We start from the raw sequence: 19,144 nt of genomic DNA on the forward strand, positions 1-19,144 counted from the left end.
AGATTGTTGGCCTTCCAAAATAAAGGAATAAAACATGCTGAGGATTTGAGACTTTTGAGTTGATAAATGGTTCAAGAACAACTTAATACCGATGATAAAGTTCTGGAGTATTAAATCCTAAACAACTAAAAACAATGCCACAGTGTTCTTCCCAAAGACATGTCTATTTACACACTTCTGTAGAAAAAATTATATAAATACAAATGTTTAACATCACACCAACAGCTTCCAGTCATATACGTGTGTATATATATATATATATATATATATATATATATATATATATATATATATATATATATATATATATATATATATATATATATATACATACATACACATATACACACCATAATTTCCGGACTATAAAGCGCACCCATATATAAGCCGCACCCACTGAATTTTACAAATATTTTTATTTGTAACATAAATAAGCCGCAGGCGTCTACACTAATGAACTTTACACAGGCTTTAATGAAAGACAGTGTCTGTTAAGCGGTGTAGCGGGTGAAATATGTTGCGCTTCCTTTAGGAGCATAGCGGTATTTTTGGAATAGCATGCCACTGCATTTTTCCAGTATTACTGCGTGTGTTCGAGATGAGGATTATGTCCTTAATATTTTCAGATTTTGCTGATTTCTAAGTTTCTTTGACTAACCTGTAACGCTGTTGCCAAGAAAAATAAAAAAGCATGAGTTTTGGAAACTTGTCTGTGCTTATATGATTTCTGTTGCAACTGGAGTTAGCGAGCTCTCCCTTCACCCAGACTCAACGTGCTACAACGGCTTGTATCTAAACAGTAGCCTACCAAGAAAGTCATTGTTCATTGTCTTCCTCCTTCCTTTCACAACTATTTCTCTCGGGAGTTTATCTTTTGGCATCGTCGTGCGTTTAAAAATCTCTCGGTGAAAGCTTTTTCTCGATGTTGTGCAGCTCAGAACACAGGTGAGGTGCGTTTTTTCATTTCCGTTCGGAAATTAAATTGGTCTAATGTTATGGGGTTCAGTTTTTTGGCTTAAAGTTTGTGAAACCGGGAAAAATCCAGGAAAAATTTATAAATAAGCCGCTTCGTTGTTTAAACCGCGGGGTTCAGAACGTGGGAAAAAAGTAGCGGCTTATAGTCCGATATATACCGATATATAATACGGTATATTTGCATCAGTGCAAAGGCATAAAAGTTGTGATGCACTGGATAAACAACTATTTATTTATATATAAATATTAGTAGGTGTTATACTTTTAATATATAGAAAGTGACCAATAATTTGTGACCACTATTTTATACGTAGATCGGTTTCTTCTCGCTAAACTGCTCCTCAAGAACAAAAGGGAGAAGAATATCAGGATTTATTTAATCTTTTTCTTTCTTTTTTATTTTGCATAAGGCCTGTGTGTGAAAGAGTCAAATAAAATCGCTCTACTTTTTCTTTGACTGGATGTTTCCAGTACAAGAGATTCAGGCCTCAAAATAGAAATGACTCCTGATCTTTTAAACGTAGCTATTTATGGATGTTTTGTGGCTGTAAATAAATTTTATTTAACTGTCCTACATGAGTACATGGAAATGTCAAAGTTAAACTCAACCAATTAGACACTACCAGTGTCCCTCCTCCAGCTCGACTGGTGGAGAGAGTTGAATGACCGGGCTAGACAGCCTCAGAGAGCACAACCTCTGGCATGACTGTGCTCACGCTCAGTGGGCTGCTCTCTGAGCCATTGATTTGTTTCATCCAGCATTTAAAAACATTTGACAAACAGCTGTCTGCAGCTGCAGCTCATGTGCCAGTAGCACAACTAGTCAACCATAAATGCCTTGAGGATAAGCTCTACATACCAGCAATGCTATTTTCCACCTGACCTCTTAGGACTATCCATCAGCCCATCGATCTTTTGTCTTCAGGATGGAACCACTTATTTAAGAGTCATTTTTTCATGTTTACTTATATCTTAAGTGCAAAATTCAGTAGAAATACAAATCATTTACAGCTTTAAACAGCATAAGCAGGACATCGTAGCCAATCTTGAGCTTAAGACACACAATATAGTTTAAATAAGACAAGGGTAATGTGTTTTTACATTGTTTCCCTTATAAGGATGCGTTTTAAACTAGAAAAATGACAGAATACATTTATCTAAAATAAATATTGGTTTCGCAGTCTCGTGAACAGTTGTGTGAAAAAAAAAGTACACTATTAGAATTCTACAGTTTTTACATATAAGGACATAAAAAAAATCATCTGGTCATGACATATTACACCATGTCGTTATTTATTTTGTACAAAAATCAAGATGAAATGGAGAAACCGCGTGTGAAAAACTAAACTACTTCCATAGGAATAAAAAGGCTAAGTAGCAACCAAATGCTGCTTATCAAATGCCCTTGATTAATCAGGTGTGAGTTCCTCTATAAAAGGCCAAGTTTTAGCAGTTTGCTGGTCTGCAGCATTCAGGTGTGTGTTAACACAAAGAGGAAAGACATCAGCTTAGAGATGCAACTGCTCATTGGACGGCCAGACCTCAACCCGACTGAAATGCTGTGCAGGACCTTAAGAGAGCTGTGCATAAACAAACGTCCTCACCGAACTGAAGCAACATTATCCAAGAGTGGGCTAAAATTTCTCAACAATGATGCGAGAGCCTGATAAAGTCATACATAACTCAATAACTCCAGGTTATCGCTGGTAAAAAGGGCTCTACAAGCTATTAAATCATAAGGTGTATTTAGTTTTCACACCTATTTAAACTGTAGAATTCAAAGAGGGTCTACTTTCTACTTTTTTGACTGTTGTGTGTTTTCATATAAACAATAATTCCAGATATTTTTGTAAAGTAATTATAATATAATAAGCAGAAAAGATTTCTTTAGATGGGTATGCGAACGCAAAATCTTAACTCGTCATTATGATTGTGAGTGGACAGAAAAACAAAAAAAAACAAAAACAAAAAAACAAACAGAAATATGTGAACGTAAATTATTTTCCACTATACCTGATAAAGCATAATAGGCTCAATGCTATACCCAAGCATTTCAGCAAATTCTTTGGCAAGCACAGATTTGCCACAACCCTGTCAAGAAAAATGAAAAGTGTATGAGTACATATGTTTCATGTTTAGTAATCAGCCTCAGCTCATAACACTAATCGGACATTCAGTGAAACGAAGTGATTCAGAAACACACTCCACAAGGCGAATGCTTACACAATATGAGTCGAAGGAACCTTCCTAATTAATTTAACAGGCTGCTAGGATACTGTTCTGTCTATTGTTCTTGTAGTTACACACGTCAGGTCTGTAGTTAAGAGCTTGATTGATGTGTGTAACCCTTTCTGCTGCGGTTCAGAAAGCTGCTTGTGTACCTTAGCTCCGATGAGACACATGTCTTTGACGAGGTGAGACTGCATCATCTCAGCAAGCAGGTGAGCGTGGGTGGAAGTGCTGATGAAAGACGGACTGCTGTCGGGGGGGCGGGGGGCTCGTGATCCTGCTGGAACCTGCAGCATTTCCATTCGAGACAAATTAAACGCTCCGAGTATTGTTCTCTTACAATCATATCAATGAGAATCCAATCTTAATGTGGTTTTCCCTTAGTGTGCTCTGGCTTGTGTTAATGTTGGTTAAAGGGCGAGAGAAGAAACTCTAAAAATCTAGAGCATCTTTTCTACTTTCTCAGGCATTTACTAAAATGCATAAGGATTAATTTTTTTTGAACCCTGACCTGGAAGGAAACAATTTTGTCAGCGATGCTGAGAGTAACTGATGCTTCTCCTTTGTGCCCTGGCTCCACATGTACAACAGCATGGGTAGATGGCTGATTCTTTCCATCCATCAGCTCAAAGCGCTACAAAGAGAGAGAGAGAGAGAGAGAGAGAGAGAGAGAGAGAGAGAGAGAGAGAGAGAGAGAGAGAGAGAGAGAGAGAGAGAGAGAGAGAGAGAGAGAGAAGAATATGAAGGAATCATTACTTAAGCATAGAGTAGAGGGGAGAAAGACAGTAAAAGATAGGCGACTGAGAGAGTGACAGCGAAAGATTAAGACAAAGAAATACAACATGAGACATTGAAACAATACTGAGAGAGAAAGAGGGGGTAGAGAAATTGAGTAACAGAAATAGAGGATGAGAATCCTAGATTTCTAGAGAAAATCTAGAGAATAGATAGATAGATAGATAGATAGATAGATAGATAGATAGATAGATAGATAGATAGATAGATAGATAGATAGATAGACAGACAGACAGACAGACAGACAGACAGACAGACAGACAGACAGACAGACAGACAGACAGACAGACAGGGCATCTACAAGAAGTGTAAATAGTAGAAACTGTGCAAATTGACAAGTGCAGATAAATATGTAAGTATATGTACAGCATGTAATATATGCAAATAAATGTACCACAAAATAAATGAAAAGCCTACAGCAGTGAAAAATGTGCAAAAGCTAATAAGCAAGTACACTGAGTATATATGCATAGATATTAGGCAGGATGTATGTAAGGAATATATAGATACATTTTCATGTATGTGAAATAGTAGTGCAGATGTGTGTAAGGCACAATATGTGCAAAGAATAAGGGGTATTTAAATTTACAATATGCACATTAAATGCACAACTGTAGAAAAGTTATACGCAAAAAAAAAGAAATAAATACAGAGATAAAGAAAAACAGGCAGGGAGACAGTCTGACAGAGAAAGAGTGAGACAAGAAAGACAAAGTGACAAGCTGTTTTTTACAAAAAAAATAAAGTAATGAGAGTCAGAGACAGATAGTACCAGAGAAAGAGATACATTGGGACAGAGAATGAGAGCTATACATAGCAATGAGAGAGAGAGAGAGAGAGAGAGAGAGAGAGAGAGAGAGAGAGAGAGAGAGAGAGAGAGAGAGAGAGAAACACTTACATTAAGCACACCCTCCACAGCATTTCGACCCTCTTTCCCCAACATGGTCTCATACGGGTAGAGTCTTTGGACCAGCTGCTGAGCAGACAGCATGGGAAACAAGTCCTGCAATAGTACAGTAACATCGCTAGTTCAGCCACTTCCCAGCTGATGTTACTGGTTTCCACATCAGACGGAGATGTTATGCTAACTCACCAGCATTTTAATAGCAGATGGTAGATTGTCCACAGGAAAGTCAGGGAGACCCAGATTGTTGGATTCTTGGGAACAAAGAGTTGTAGCAAACGACAGGAGCTGAGACACTCTGACAAGAAAAAGGACATCATTAATGTTCATCATTACGCTGCTCAAAATACCTACACAATACACCCTAAATTCCTGTTTACCTTTCGGCTTTCACATTCGGTCCAAGACTGTACAGGATTTCGAGCTGGTCCTGAGAAAAGCAGGAGTGTAAGTGTATTTTACTCGATGTAGTAGTAAATAAATAACATGTGACCTTTGTACCTTAAAGGGCAAATAGTAGACGTCTCTAGCCTGAAAGCGCGAGCGTAAGGGTGGATCTAGAGGGTTGCCCTTGTAACGTGGCACGGGGAGCCCCAGAGCGATGACACGGAAATCCTCGCTCACGCGCACAATCTTCCACTGGTCCAGTTCTTCTTTAGTGTGCTCCTACAATCAGCACACAGCATAAGATAAGATATACCTTTATTCGTCCCACAGTACATATATAGAAAAAGTATAGAGACATGATACAGTATATACACAACACAATGTATGAATACAAAAAGAAGAAGAAAAAAAAAAGACACCACGAGTAAGTGGTTACGCTATCGGACATACTGCACTGAGGTTATATTGCACGGTTTTAAATTATTGTTATTTGAAAAAACTTTGTTATTGTTATTGCACAGTTAAACAGTAATAACAGTGTATATTTTGGTGACTGGTTCACTGGGAGCAGCTCTGATTGTAAAGTCTAATAGCAGCAGGGAGAAAAGATCAGACACTTAGGATGTAACAGTCTGTCACTGAAGGAGCTGCTCAACGATGAGACTGCTTCATACACGGGGTGAGAGTCGTTCTCCAGCAATGATGATAGTTTAGCGAACATCCTCCTTTCTCCCACCCCCTGCTACAGTATGGGGGATTTACCTCACTTTACACAAATACATACAGCTGATGAGTTTCCAAAAGTAGTTTTATAAACCAGTTTCTGGTGGAAAGTCATTTTCAGAGATCATGTCATCTTCATCATGTTATGCTTCTCTTAATGTTATTATTTGTTTTACATAAAAAGATCCCTTTACTAATATTTACATCAGATATTTAATACTTCTTTAAATTCATATAGTTTCCATTTAAGGAACTATCTAAAACATTATCAAATGTGTACTCTTTAAGACAAAGGATGACCACATCCACTTCCACCTTCATTCTTTGCTCTCCACCCATATAAATAAATATTCCATTTCATTATTTTAAAAGCATCTATTTGACTGTATCTGACCTGCAGAAGTTTGTCATAACGCTGGGCAGCCATGAGGAAACGTCCGTCCTCTAGCTGCATCTCACGGTTCTCCAGCAGGTTGTTCAGGACAGGCAGCACATTCCTCTCTGCCTTCTCGAGCCCCTCCAGAACCAGAATTCGGCCCTCGGTCGCTGCTCTCACAGCACACTGTACACACACGAAGAACACAACTTCATCCTTACACTCTGCCTCATACTTTTAGCTCAATTGGTCCTCTTAAAAGTTTACTTTTAAGTGACTTTAAATAAATTCTACAATTATGTTCCAATTATCTGTGATATGATTTTGAATATTAGTTGAAATGAACAATCCTGGGAAATCCCTTTACTGCACTGTTTATAAAAACCATGCAGCTGATTTACCCAAAGCCTAAAAATAAGCCCCATTGATATCCCTAAATAGATGTGGGCAGACGGATCCGATTTCTTCAGTTATGACGATGCAGCCGTACAAACATAGGCGAGAATCAAACGGTCTTGACGTCAAAAGCAGGAAATTCTAAGCTACTCCAGTGACCACAAAACAAGTTCCTATATAATTAGGTGAGTGCGTAAGTATATGCATAATTATATGGAAAAAGGGGGCCTACCAAAAATGCAGCCAGATGCTCTAAATTTAACTTCGGATCTATTTCCATTACGGACCGTGTAATCCTATAATTACTAACGATGCAGGACGAGGAGGTGAGCTGAAGCCACACACAGGCCCCACAACGTGTTTATCAATTAAACGGCCCATCAGTTTATGCCTTTAAACTTGCAGTACAGCAAAAGGCAATAAAAAGATGATCTCATCTGCAAGAACTTTTCCTGGATGTCCTGCAACTTTTTGGATGTAACTGCTTATTAAGCTAGCGACTGGATAGGTGAGGAGAGCTCGCCGCATGAGGTCACTTTTATAACTTTTCCAAGTAGACAGCAAAGTTCCTGATCTGCAGCTATTTGGGCAGATGTTTTACTAACGTCACGACCCACTGTCATTTCTTTACACAGTGAAATGACATCAGCAGCAAGTATAAAGACTTCAGTGTAACTTCAACCACTAAAGGTCTTGCTGTTTGCTTTGGGCTGCTCGGCTGGCAGCTTGAACGATTAGATCATTAACTACGCACATACACTATATTTCCAAAAGTATTGGGTCACCTGGTCATAAGTATGGTATGTGATTTTTGAGTGTTGCATTTCACATTTGGTCCGAATTTACTCTTATAATTCCCTCCACTCTTCTGGAAAGATGTTCCACTAGATATTTGGAGTGTGCTTATGGATATTTGTGTTCATCAGCCACAAGGGTGTTACGAAAGGCAGGTACTGATGTAGGTGAGGAGACCTGGAGTGCAGTCAGCGTTCACATTCCTCCCAAAGGTGTTCAGTAGGGATGAGATCAGAGCTGTACAGCAGGCCACTCAAGATCTTCCTCTCCAAAGTATGTACACTTTGTGCACAGGGGCATTGCCGTGCTGGAACAGGTTTGGGTTTCTAAGTTCAAGTGAATGCAAAATATTCTAATTTAATTTTGTCTAAAGATGTCCTGTGTAATTAAGTGCCTCCAGCTTTGTGGTAACAGTTTGGAAAAGAACCAAACTGTAGCAAGAAAGGTCAGGTGACCCAATTTCACTATTTGGTGTAAAAGACAGTTTCCTGTATATATGACATATAAACAATTAGATCTTGAATATTTGAAATGATCTTTCTTGTCCAGTAAGCATTAGAATTCACCAAATGCTACTGTGTGAAAATCTAAAAAGAAACTTCACAGCGTTACTGCAAATATTCAATAATACACAGCTAGTCCACATTTTTTGTACACAGCTTGGTATATGGGTCAAAAAAAGAGCACAGAACCCCTGAGAGCAGTAAGACTGTTAACACTCCCTCCCACCTTCACTCTCTGTCTCTCTCTCACAGACAAACATATATATCCAATCCACTGCTTCATCATGCTGTTAGGCTTTGTCGGTCCAGGAGATTGACACCTCAATCACAAATGTATGTTTTCTTTTCAGCACGTGAATAATTGCACGTGACACAGGTTGAAAGCAGGTAAAGGCATGGACAACAATCAAAAACTAAACCTGAGGTTTGAGATTGTTTGCTTTTATGAGCATATAGACTGTGGGATGATTTCTCACATAGCTGTCCTCCTTTTAATGGTATACATGAGAAAAACAACTCTGACCCTCAGCTTTAATAAAACAATGTACACCAAAGTTTATAATAAACACAAAATATAGATGTGGACAAACACAAAAATCCATCAGATTTTCAAAAGACTAACCAGCAGTCAAGTCCGTTATAATCCCACCTAGAGAGTCTGCACGTGCTTTATTTGTTTAAAGTTGTTTAAATACAGTGTTTTACTCCAAACTATATTACATGCACTGGAAGGAAGATCAAAGAGTAAAAATAGTAGGTTGGATGCATAATAAATTATTATTTTGGGCATAATAACAATCTTAAGCACAGCTAAGGAAAAGAAAGGAAAGGAAAAGAAAATAAAAAAAAAGAAAAGAAAAGAAAAGAAAAGAAAAGAAAGGAAATGAAATGAAAGAAAAGGAAGCGAAAGGAAAGAAAAGGAAAGGAAAGAAAAGGAAAGGGAAGGAAAGAAAAGGAAAGGGAAGAGAAGGAAAGGAAAGGAAAGGAAAGGAAAGGAAAGGAAAGGAAAGGAAAGGAAAGGAAAGGAAAGGAAAGAGAAGGAATGAAAAGGAATGAAAAGAGAAGGAAAGGAAAGAAAATGGAAGAAAGTGAAAGAAAAGGAAGGAGAAGGAAAGGAAAGAAAAGGAAAGAGAAGGAAAGAAAAGGAATGAAAAGAGAAGGAAGGAAAGAAAAGGGAAGAAAAAGAAAAGGAAAGAAAAGAAAAGGGAACGGAAGGAAATGATAGGAAAGGGAAGAGAATGAAAGAAAAGGTAGGGAAAGAAAAGGAAGGGAAAGGAATGGGAATGAAAGGAAAGGAAAGAGAAGGAAAGAGAATGAAAGGAAAGGAAAGGAAAGGAAAGAGAAGAGAAGAGAAGAGAAGAGAAGAGAAGAGAAGAGAAGAGAAGAGAAGAGAAGAGAAGAGAGGGAAAGAGAGGAAAAGGAAAGGAAAGCAAAGTGACGGAAATAAACGGAAAGGAAATCGAAGAGAAGGAAAGGAAAGGGAAGAGAAGGAAAGAAAAGGAAAGAGAAGAGAAGAGAAGACAAGACAAGAGAAGGAAAGGAAAGGAAAGGAAAAGAAAGGAAAGGAAAAGACAGGTAAGAGAAGAAAAGGAAAAGAAAAGGAAAGAGAAGGAAAGGAAAAAAAAGAGAAGGGAAGGAAAGGTAGACTACGTGCTTGCCTGGTCTATGTAGAAAGCTGTGCCGGAGCGAATTTCTCGACGCTGCTTGAGGTCAGTCTCAGTCGTATCTCTGGATAAAGCCACGTACTCAACCTCTCTCTTTGTCAGCTCCTAGATATCACAAACAGCAAACATTTAAAGAACCTGTATTTCTAAAATAAAACAACAAACGCTATATGGACAAAAATATTGAGACTTTCGTAGCCATATGTGGTTCCTCCTCAAACTGTTACCACAGTGTTAGAGGCACATAATAGTATAGAATGTCTTTAGATGTATAGCATTACATTTTACCTTTTACCTTGAACTAATTTACCTGAACAATACAAACACATAATACAATATGAAATGCTCATTTACAAAACTGCAACAAGTAAGATGAAAAAGTACACTATAATGCCTAAAGTATTGGGCCACCTGACCTTTCCTGCTATATGTGGTTCTTTTCCAAACTGTTACCACAAAGCTGGAGGTACTCAATTGTACGTCTTTAGATGCGCTTTAATACAATTTTGCATACAGTTGAACTTTTACCCAAACCTGTTCCAGCATGGCAATGCCCCTGTGCACAAAGCCAGCTCCATGAAGTTCTGGTTCACATGGGTGGAAGCGAAGGATCATGATTGGCCTGCTATAAAGCTCTGATCTCAAGCCTATCAAACACCTTCCAGATGAACTGTAAGGCTGCACCCCAGGTCTCCTCACCTACACCAATACCCAAACTTTACTAACAACATTTAGACTGAATGAGCACAAGTCTCCAGAGCCACACTGAAAAAATAAGTGGAACCCAGAAGAGTGGAGTTTATTATAACAGCAAATAAGGACAAAATATGGAATAAAAAATTCAAAAAGTAAATATGAATCTTAGGGTCTGCTGTTCAAAACTTTTGTCCATATAGTGTAGATTATATATCATATATTGCTGATTATGGATACACTGTGTTACCAGATACTGCATGGCAATGGAGCGCCGCAGTGGGCCAGGAGGACCGATGAGAAACACATCCTGTCCCAGCAGGTCTTTCTGCATGATCCATCGAAGGTGTTGAGTAACTGTCTGTGGCATGGATTCTGTCACTGCACCAAACACATTATTCATTTAATACAATGGAGCAATGATACACAAGGTCTCACCATGAAGGTGGATCCATCACCCTTATTAAAACTGCCATTAACTTTAGATAAACTTAAAGCATTTTTTTATTACAGTACATAAAATTGTAACTAACATATGACATGCTGACAGCATTCTCACTTTTGAGAAATCACTTCTTGATTTTGTTGTTTGTTTTATTGGTTTTAAACTGATTTCAATGTTTTATTATTTTTTTTAAGCCAGACTGTCACTTCACTGAACAAACTGGAGAAGGTAAACTAACACAATTCAGCAACTCTTTCCTTTCTAAGTGAGCTACCTTCTGCCAAATCATTTACATTATTACATATACACACACACACACACACACACACACACACACACATATATATATATATATATAAATAAATACTTATTTTCCTCACTGTATATATATATATATATATATATATATATATATATATATATATATATATATATATATATATATATATATATACAGTGAGGAAAATAAGTATTTGAACACCCTGCTATTTTGCAAGTTCCTCCACTTAGAAATCATGGAGGGGTCTGAAATTGTTATCGTAGGTGCATGTCCACTGTGAGAGACATAACCTAAAAAAAAAAATCCAGAAATTACAATATATGATTTTTAAACTATTTATTTGTATGATACAGCTGCAAATAAGTATTTGAACACCTGTATATCAGCTAGAATTCTGACCCTCAAAGACCTGTTAGTCCGCCTTTAAAATGTCCACCTCCACTACATTTATTATCCTAAATTAGATGCACCTGTTTGAGGTCGTTAGCTGCATAAAGACACCTGTCCACCCCATACAATCAATAAGAATCCAACTACTAACATGGCCAAGACCAAAGAGCTGTCCAAAGACACTAGAGACAAAATTGTACACCTCCACAAGGCTGGAAAGGGCTACGGGGAAATTGCCAAGCAGCTTGGTAAAAAAAGGTCCACTGTTGGAGCAATCATTAGAAAATGGAAGAAGCTAAACATGACTGTCAATCACCCTCAGACTGGGGCTCCATGCAAGATCTCACCTCGTGGGGTCTCAATGATCCTAAGGAAGGTGAGAAATCAGCCCAGAACTACACGGGAGGAGCTGGTCAATGACCTGAAAAGAGCTGGGACCACCGTTTCCAAGGTTACTGTTGGTAATACACTAAGACGTCATGGTTTGAAATCATGCATGGCACGGAAGGTTCCCCTGCTTAAACCAGCACATGTCCAGGCACATCTTAAGTTTGGCAATGACCATTTGGATGATCCAGAGAAGTCATTGGAGAAAGTCATGTGGTCAGATGAGACCAAAATAGAACTTTTGGGTCATAATTCCACTAAACGTGTTTGGAGGAAGAAGAATGATGAGTACCATCCCAAGAACACCATCCCTACTGTGAAGCATGGGGGTGGTAGCATCATGCTTTGGGGGTGTTTTTCTGCACATGGGACAGGGCGACTGCACTGTATTAAGGAGAGGATGACCGGGGCCATGTATTGCGAGATTTTGGGGAACAACCTCCTTCCCTCAGTTAGAGCATTGAAGATGGGTCGAGGCTGGGTCTTCCAACATGACAATGACCCGAAGCACACAGCCAGGATAACCAAGGAGTGGCTCTGTAAGAAGCATATCAAGGTTCTGGCGTAGTCTAGCCAGTCTCCAGACCTAAACCCAATAGAGAATCTTTGGAGGGAGCTCAAACGCCGTGTTTCTCAGCGACAGGCCAGAAACCTGACTGATCTAGAGAAGATCTGTGTGGAGGAGTGGGCCAAAATCCCTCCTGCAGTGTGTGCAAACCTGGTAAAAAAATACAGGAAACGTTTGACCTCTGTAATTGCAATCAAACAAATATTAACATTGACTTTCTCAGGTGTTCAAATACTTATTTGCAGCTGTATCATACAAATAAATAGTTAAAAAATCATACATTGTGATTTCTGGATTTTTTTTTTTAGATTATGTCTCTCACAGTGGACATGCACCTATGATGACAATTTCAGACCCCTCCATGATTGGAGTGGGAGAACTTGCAAAATAGCAGGGTGTTCAAATACTTATTTTCCTCACTGTATATATATATATAAGGTCCCCTGGTGGTCTAGTGGTTAAGATGCAGCGCTCCCACCGCTGCGACCCGGGTTCGATTCCCGGTCAGGGAACCATCCCCAGCCACTCTTAGTGCCGGTCCCAAGCCCGGATAAATTGGGGAGGGTTGCGTTAGGAAGGGCATCCAGCGTAAAACATGTGCCAAATCAAACGTGCGGAGGATCCGCTGTGGCGACCCCTAACGGGAGAAGCCGAAAAGAACGTTTTATATATATATATATATATATATATATATATATATATATATATATATATATATATATATATATATATTCTTATCTCAAAATATCTATTTGCATCTGAGACCATACAGTCTTAAAAAGTCTTAATAAAATATTCTCCAAATAAGGAAGTTGTGCTCAAAGCTTCGGAAAGCAATCGCTGACATCCGTCTGTGGAAAGTCAACCAGGGATATTACTGCATTTGCATAGATGACTGTTTTTGTAGTCTGGTTTTTCCTTTCATTCCAAAAGACAATCAGACTGATTCTATTAGTGGGAAGGCAACATAGAGCATCTGCCTTTCAAATGTTTTCGCATTAAAAAAAACAAACATTATTTTTAATTTGCAGATAAATATAATAATAAACACCCTTGTAGTTTACTATTTGGGTTTGTATAACTCAAAATCCACCCTACTTTGTTAATCTGTAAACTTTGTAATGGCCAATGCCTTTAAAAACCTATATTTATTAACAAAACTAAAATTACTTGATATATACTTTAAGTTGGGATGAGCATGAAGCCTAATTGAATTAAATGAGTAACATTATATTAAATGTGAATCCTTTTTCGATGCCATAAACTTATAACCTTCTACTTGTTGTTCCTATACAAGTGTCTGCACATTTTTCTCAACGCCATAGACCGATAACCATTTACTTGTACTTCTCAACAATGTTCACATATTTCTACACTGCTATAGTCTTTATATTTATTCACTGTACTTACGTTTACACATTATATATATATATATATTTTACATGTTGTACATATGCTACTTATTTATCTGCACTTTTTGCACAATTGCTACTTTTTGCACTTTTGGTAGATGCCAAGCTGCATTGTTGCTGTGTACCTGTACTATGCAATGACAAAGTTCTATCTATCTATCTATCTATCTATCTATCTATCTATCTATCTATCTATCTATCTATCTATCTATCTCTCTTCTATTTTGGAACTGGACTAAAGTCTGAACTGCAGACTGGATCATATAAGAGTTGACGCTTCAGAGAAAAAAACACTGTCAATGATTAATGCCACTAAACGAAGCACATACTGTGATTTACTGGAACGAGCTCAGGGTTTCTGGGTATCTTCAGCTGATATGAGATTTCCCCAATCTTCACCGTGTCACCTGTCAATCAAGGCATGATAAAGAAAGAAAACTGTATAAAACAAAGAATTGATATAAAACAAAAATGTGCTGGCAAACGTACAGTCTTGATAATTGCTGAGTGTATCCTGACTAACATGATTTTGACAACAGTCTTTTGTGACAGCAGTATTTACTGTCACTGTGTTCAACGTTACACTTCGTCCCAAACCTGCTTCTATTAAACAGTGCAAGAAACAGTTTGATTTTGGACACTGATGGTGACACGTTATTTGAACTAAAGAAGAGCCACACTAAGGATTTCTAACATCTACATTCAGGCTGTCAGGGTGTATTCGGTAAAGTCTAAATGTAAAGTTTGGACTGTGCATCTACCTGATGAAGTGTTTAAGTGCTTGACCTCATGCGTGCTCCGTTTCCAGCCTTCCCTTGACATGACAGGACCCAAAATGTTCCGGAGTCTTCGGGCAGCCACGGCAGCAGCAGACCCTTTCAATAAAAGGTGTGACTGCATTGTGATTTCTGGTAAAAATATCAATGTCACACAGCGGAACAGGCGGACATTCCGAATTAGTTACTGTTTCTCTGCATGTTCACTTCCCAAATCCACCGACAGTGTGTGTGTGTGTGTGTGTGTGTGGCGGAGGAAAATAGACGAAGAACAGCGTCTATGCGTCGCATAATCGTTCCGTGTGAAACAGGAAACATCGTTCTGGTTCCGAGAAAAAAGCTGACGGGCACATACTACTACTGCCACTACTACTACTACAGCCACTACTAGAACTAATACTACTACTACTGCCACTACTATTACTACTGTCACTGCTAGAACTAATACTACTATTGCCACTACTATTACTACTGCCACTACTAGAACTAATACTACTACTACTGCCAATACTTTTACTACTGACACAACTATTACAGCCACTACTACTACTACTACTACTACTACTAATAATAATAATAATAATAATAATAATAATAATAATAATAATAATAGTAATAATAATAATAATAATAATAATTTTAATACTGCTACTACTAATTCTACTAGAACTAATACTAATACTACTGCCAATACTATTACTACTGACACAACTATTACAGCCACTACTACTACTACTACTACTACTACTACTACTACTAATAATAATAATAATAATAATAATAATAATAATAATAATTTCAATACTGCTACTACTACTACTACTACTACTACTAATAATAATAATAATAATAATAATAACATTTATTATAATAATAATAATAATAATAATAATACTGCTACCACTACTGCCACTACTAAAACTAATACTACAACTGCCACTACTACTACTACTACTACTACTACTACTACTAATAATAATAATACTGGCACTACTACACTGTTTTACATGTATAGGACAGGAAGAGCTGTATGATGCTATTATGAAAGCTAAATCAACAACATGTCAGTTAGATCCAATTCCCACTAAACTACTGAAGGAAGTGTTATATACAGCTGGTGAGCCTCTTTTAAATATTATTAACTCCTCACTATCGTTAGGTCATGTCCCTAAATCCCTCAAGTTAGCAGTTATTAAGCCCCTCATTAAAAAACCTAATCTGGATCCAAACACGCTATCGAATTACAGACCAATTTCAAATCTCCCATTTATGTCTAAGATTTTAGAAAAGATTGTCGCTGCCCAGTTATGTAACCACTTGCAGGAGAACAATATCTTTGAAGAGTTTCAGTCAGGTTTTAGGCCCCATCATAGCACAGAAACTGCTCTAGTTAAAATCACTAACGACCTGTTTTTAGCTTCAGACCAAGGCTACATCTCCCTATTAGTTTTACTAGATCTTAGTGCTGCGTTCGACACTATAGATCATGATCTTCTCCTCGATCGCTTACAGAATTACATCGGTATTCAGGGACAGGCATTAAGCTGGTTTAAATCCTACCTGTCCAATCGTTACCATTTCGTAGATTTAAATGGAGAGCTATCCAGGATAATGCTAGTAAATTATGGCGTGCCACAAGGGTCAGTTCTGGGACCCCTGCTTTTTACAATATACATGCTTCCATTAGGAAATATTATTAGAAGGCATGGAATTAGCTTCCATTGTTATGCTGATGATACCCAGCTATATATTTCATCCAAACCAGGCGATACAGCTCAATTAGCTCGCATAACTGAGTGTGTTGAAGAAATAAGAGATTGGATGACCCATAACTTTCTGCTATTAAATCCTGATAAAACGGAGATTTTGCTCATCGGCCCAAAAAATAGTACACAGAAGCTCCAGCATCTCAGCCTGCATTTAGACGGTTGTTCTGTAACTACTAGTTCAACGGTAAAAGACCTGGGAGTTATTTTAGACAGCAACTTATCTTTTAAAAATCACATCAATCAAGTTACAAAAACAGCCTTCTTTCACCTTAGAAATATTTCTAAGCTAAGAAATATGTTATCTATATCTGATGCAGAGAAGCTCGTCCATGCGTTTATGACCTCTAGAATAGACTACTGTAATGCATTACTAGGTGGATGTCCTGCATCATTAATAAACAAGCTTCAGTTAGTTCAGAATGCAGCAGCAAGAGTTCTTACTAGGTCAAGAAAATACGATCATATAACCCCAATCTTATCGTCCCTACATTGGCTTCCTATTAAGTTTCGAATAGACTACAAACTACTGCTACTCACTTTTAAAGCACTAAATGGTTTGGCTCCCATGTATCTATCTAGTCTCTTAACACGCTACAATCCGTCACGCTCCCTGAGATCTCAAAACTCTGGGCTTCTAGTAGTTCCTAGAATAGCAAAGTCCACTAAAGGCGGTAGAGCATTTTCACATTTAGCTCCTAAACTCTGGAATAGTCTTCCTGACAGTGTTCGGGGTTCAGATACACTCTCCCAGTTTAAGTGCAGATTAAAAACATATCTTTTTAGCAAAGCCTACACATAACACACATCACACACATCACATCACAACCTTGTGCTCCAGAATTTATGATCACATGCACATTATCAACTTGTGCTGTTAATATCATGAACAGCAGCTACGCTAATTCCTCTCCACTGCTTCTCTTTCTCTCCCCATCCCGAGGCTTCCTGAGGTTTGGCCAGCTCCAGTCACGTCCCACCTCGTGAAGATTATGGACCTATGGATGATCATGGAGAAGTAGATGCCGAGTGTTTAAAGGCCCTGGCATGGAGAAGCTGATGCTGGATCTATGATGATCACAAATTGTTCTGTATTGTTGAAAAATTTATGACCAAACTTTTGATGTCACCCATATGAGGATGGGTTCCCCTTTGAGTCTGGTTCCTCTCAAGGTTTCTTCCTCATATCATCTAAGGGAGTTTTTCCTTGCCACTGTCGCCACGGCTTGCTCATCAGGGACAAACGCACACCATTCACCTTCACTGTTGTTTTCTGTAAAGCTGCTTTGAGACAATGTCTGTTGTGAAAAGCGCTATACAAATAAACTTGACTTGACTTGACTTGACACTACTACTACTACTACTACTATTACTACTACTATTACTGCCACTACTATTACTACTGCCACTCTACTACAGCCACTACTACTACTACTGCCACTACACTACTGACACTACTACTACTACTACCACTACTACTACTACTACTACTACTACTGCCACTACTATTTCTACTGCCACTCTACTATCAGCCACTACAACTACTACTGCCACTCTACTACTGCCACTACTACTACTACTACTACTACTACTACTACTACTACTGCCACTACTATTTCTACTGCCACTCTACTATCAGCCACTACAACTACTACTGCCACTCTACTACAGCCACTTTTACTACTACTACTACTACTACTACTACTACTACTAATAATAATAATAATAATAATAATAATAATAATCATAATCATAATACGGTGTTATCATTGTCATCATTGCTCCTGTTGTTACTACATATTTAATACAGACAACACTCAATAATTTTATATATATATAATGTTCTGACCACATTGATAGTTTTGCTTTATGTGGGCAAATTAGACTACGATAATACCTACATAATACCTACATTTCATGTATTTAAAATATTTCTACTATTTTTAGGCTTAAACCAGTAACCACAATTATGTACACAAGTTCTGTACTTGTACAGGAAGTGTGTGGATTTGTGGTATTTTCTTGTCAGCCATGGCATTGCAAACAGAGTGGTTACTTATCACTGGACTTCCCTTTTTTGGCCAGCATTTAGGTTTCATCTGAGAAAAACAGGCGCACACTGAGTTTCAACCCATTTTGTAATCATTATTACATATAAACATTTATTCTCAAACTCAATTCCTTGGTGCATTTGGAACTCCAAATAACTATTTTCAACCCTTCTCTTTCAAACAGCTTTGCAATCAGAAAGAAAAAGAAAAGCTTCCTGAGGACTTCTTGGCCCATTGTTTTCAAAAAGAGAACAACTAGAATACACAATGTATATAGATCACGGTTTGCATGCTCACATGTGATTAAACCAGATGATTCTAAAGGTCCCACACCAGTGCCTACAGGAATCAGAACGTTGCTTATTATATCTTATATATGTTCAGGAAAAAATACAAATAAAAAACACCAGTTGACTTCAACCTCAGATCGAGTCAAGAAAGAATTGAAAAGGATTAGGAGAATTCATAAGACTTGTTTTGTAGGATCAGGTCAAATGACATCATGGGCTTCGTCCATAATCGCGACTTCTCTTCTCAAGTGTGTCAAAATAGGACAAGCACCAGCGGCGGGGTTTCGGACGTAGCCATGGTGATCGTTCCACTTCCTTTTACGGCTTGACGTTTATCAC

At 38.0% G+C, this 19,144-nt stretch overlaps 1 protein-coding gene across 2 annotated transcripts in view; it reads right to left on the reverse strand.

The window, feature by feature from the left end:
- The window catches only part of vwa8 (von Willebrand factor A domain containing 8), a 68,743-nt gene extending 53,769 nt beyond the window's left edge, over positions 1 to 14,974 (reverse strand). The window contains exons 1-12 of one of the 2 annotated variants that reach the window (XM_083536477.1): positions 14,684 to 14,974; positions 14,252 to 14,329; positions 10,691 to 10,821; positions 9,742 to 9,852; positions 6,408 to 6,575; positions 5,405 to 5,569; positions 5,284 to 5,333; positions 5,093 to 5,201; positions 4,898 to 5,002; positions 3,716 to 3,838; positions 3,357 to 3,491; positions 2,989 to 3,066 (exon numbers count right to left, since the gene is read on the reverse strand). In XM_083536477.1, coding sequence (XP_083392603.1) covers positions 2,989 to 3,066; positions 3,357 to 3,491; positions 3,716 to 3,838; positions 4,898 to 5,002; positions 5,093 to 5,201; positions 5,284 to 5,333; positions 5,405 to 5,569; positions 6,408 to 6,575; positions 9,742 to 9,852; positions 10,691 to 10,821; positions 14,252 to 14,329; positions 14,684 to 14,822 — 1,392 coding nt within the window. In that variant the 5' untranslated portion in view covers positions 14,823 to 14,974. The remainder of the gene's footprint in view (positions 1 to 2,988; positions 3,067 to 3,356; positions 3,492 to 3,715; positions 3,839 to 4,897; positions 5,003 to 5,092; positions 5,202 to 5,283; positions 5,334 to 5,404; positions 5,570 to 6,407; positions 6,576 to 9,741; positions 9,853 to 10,690; positions 10,822 to 14,251; positions 14,330 to 14,683) is intronic. The other variant, XM_083536478.1, reaches the window with a different exon arrangement.
- Between the last annotated feature and the right edge of the window lie 4,170 nt (positions 14,975 to 19,144).

The sequence above is a fragment of the Silurus aristotelis genome (genome assembly GCF_946808225.1).
Source record: "Silurus aristotelis genome assembly, chromosome: 3".
In the NCBI taxonomy this organism is placed as follows: domain Eukaryota; kingdom Metazoa; phylum Chordata; class Actinopteri; order Siluriformes; family Siluridae; genus Silurus; species Silurus aristotelis.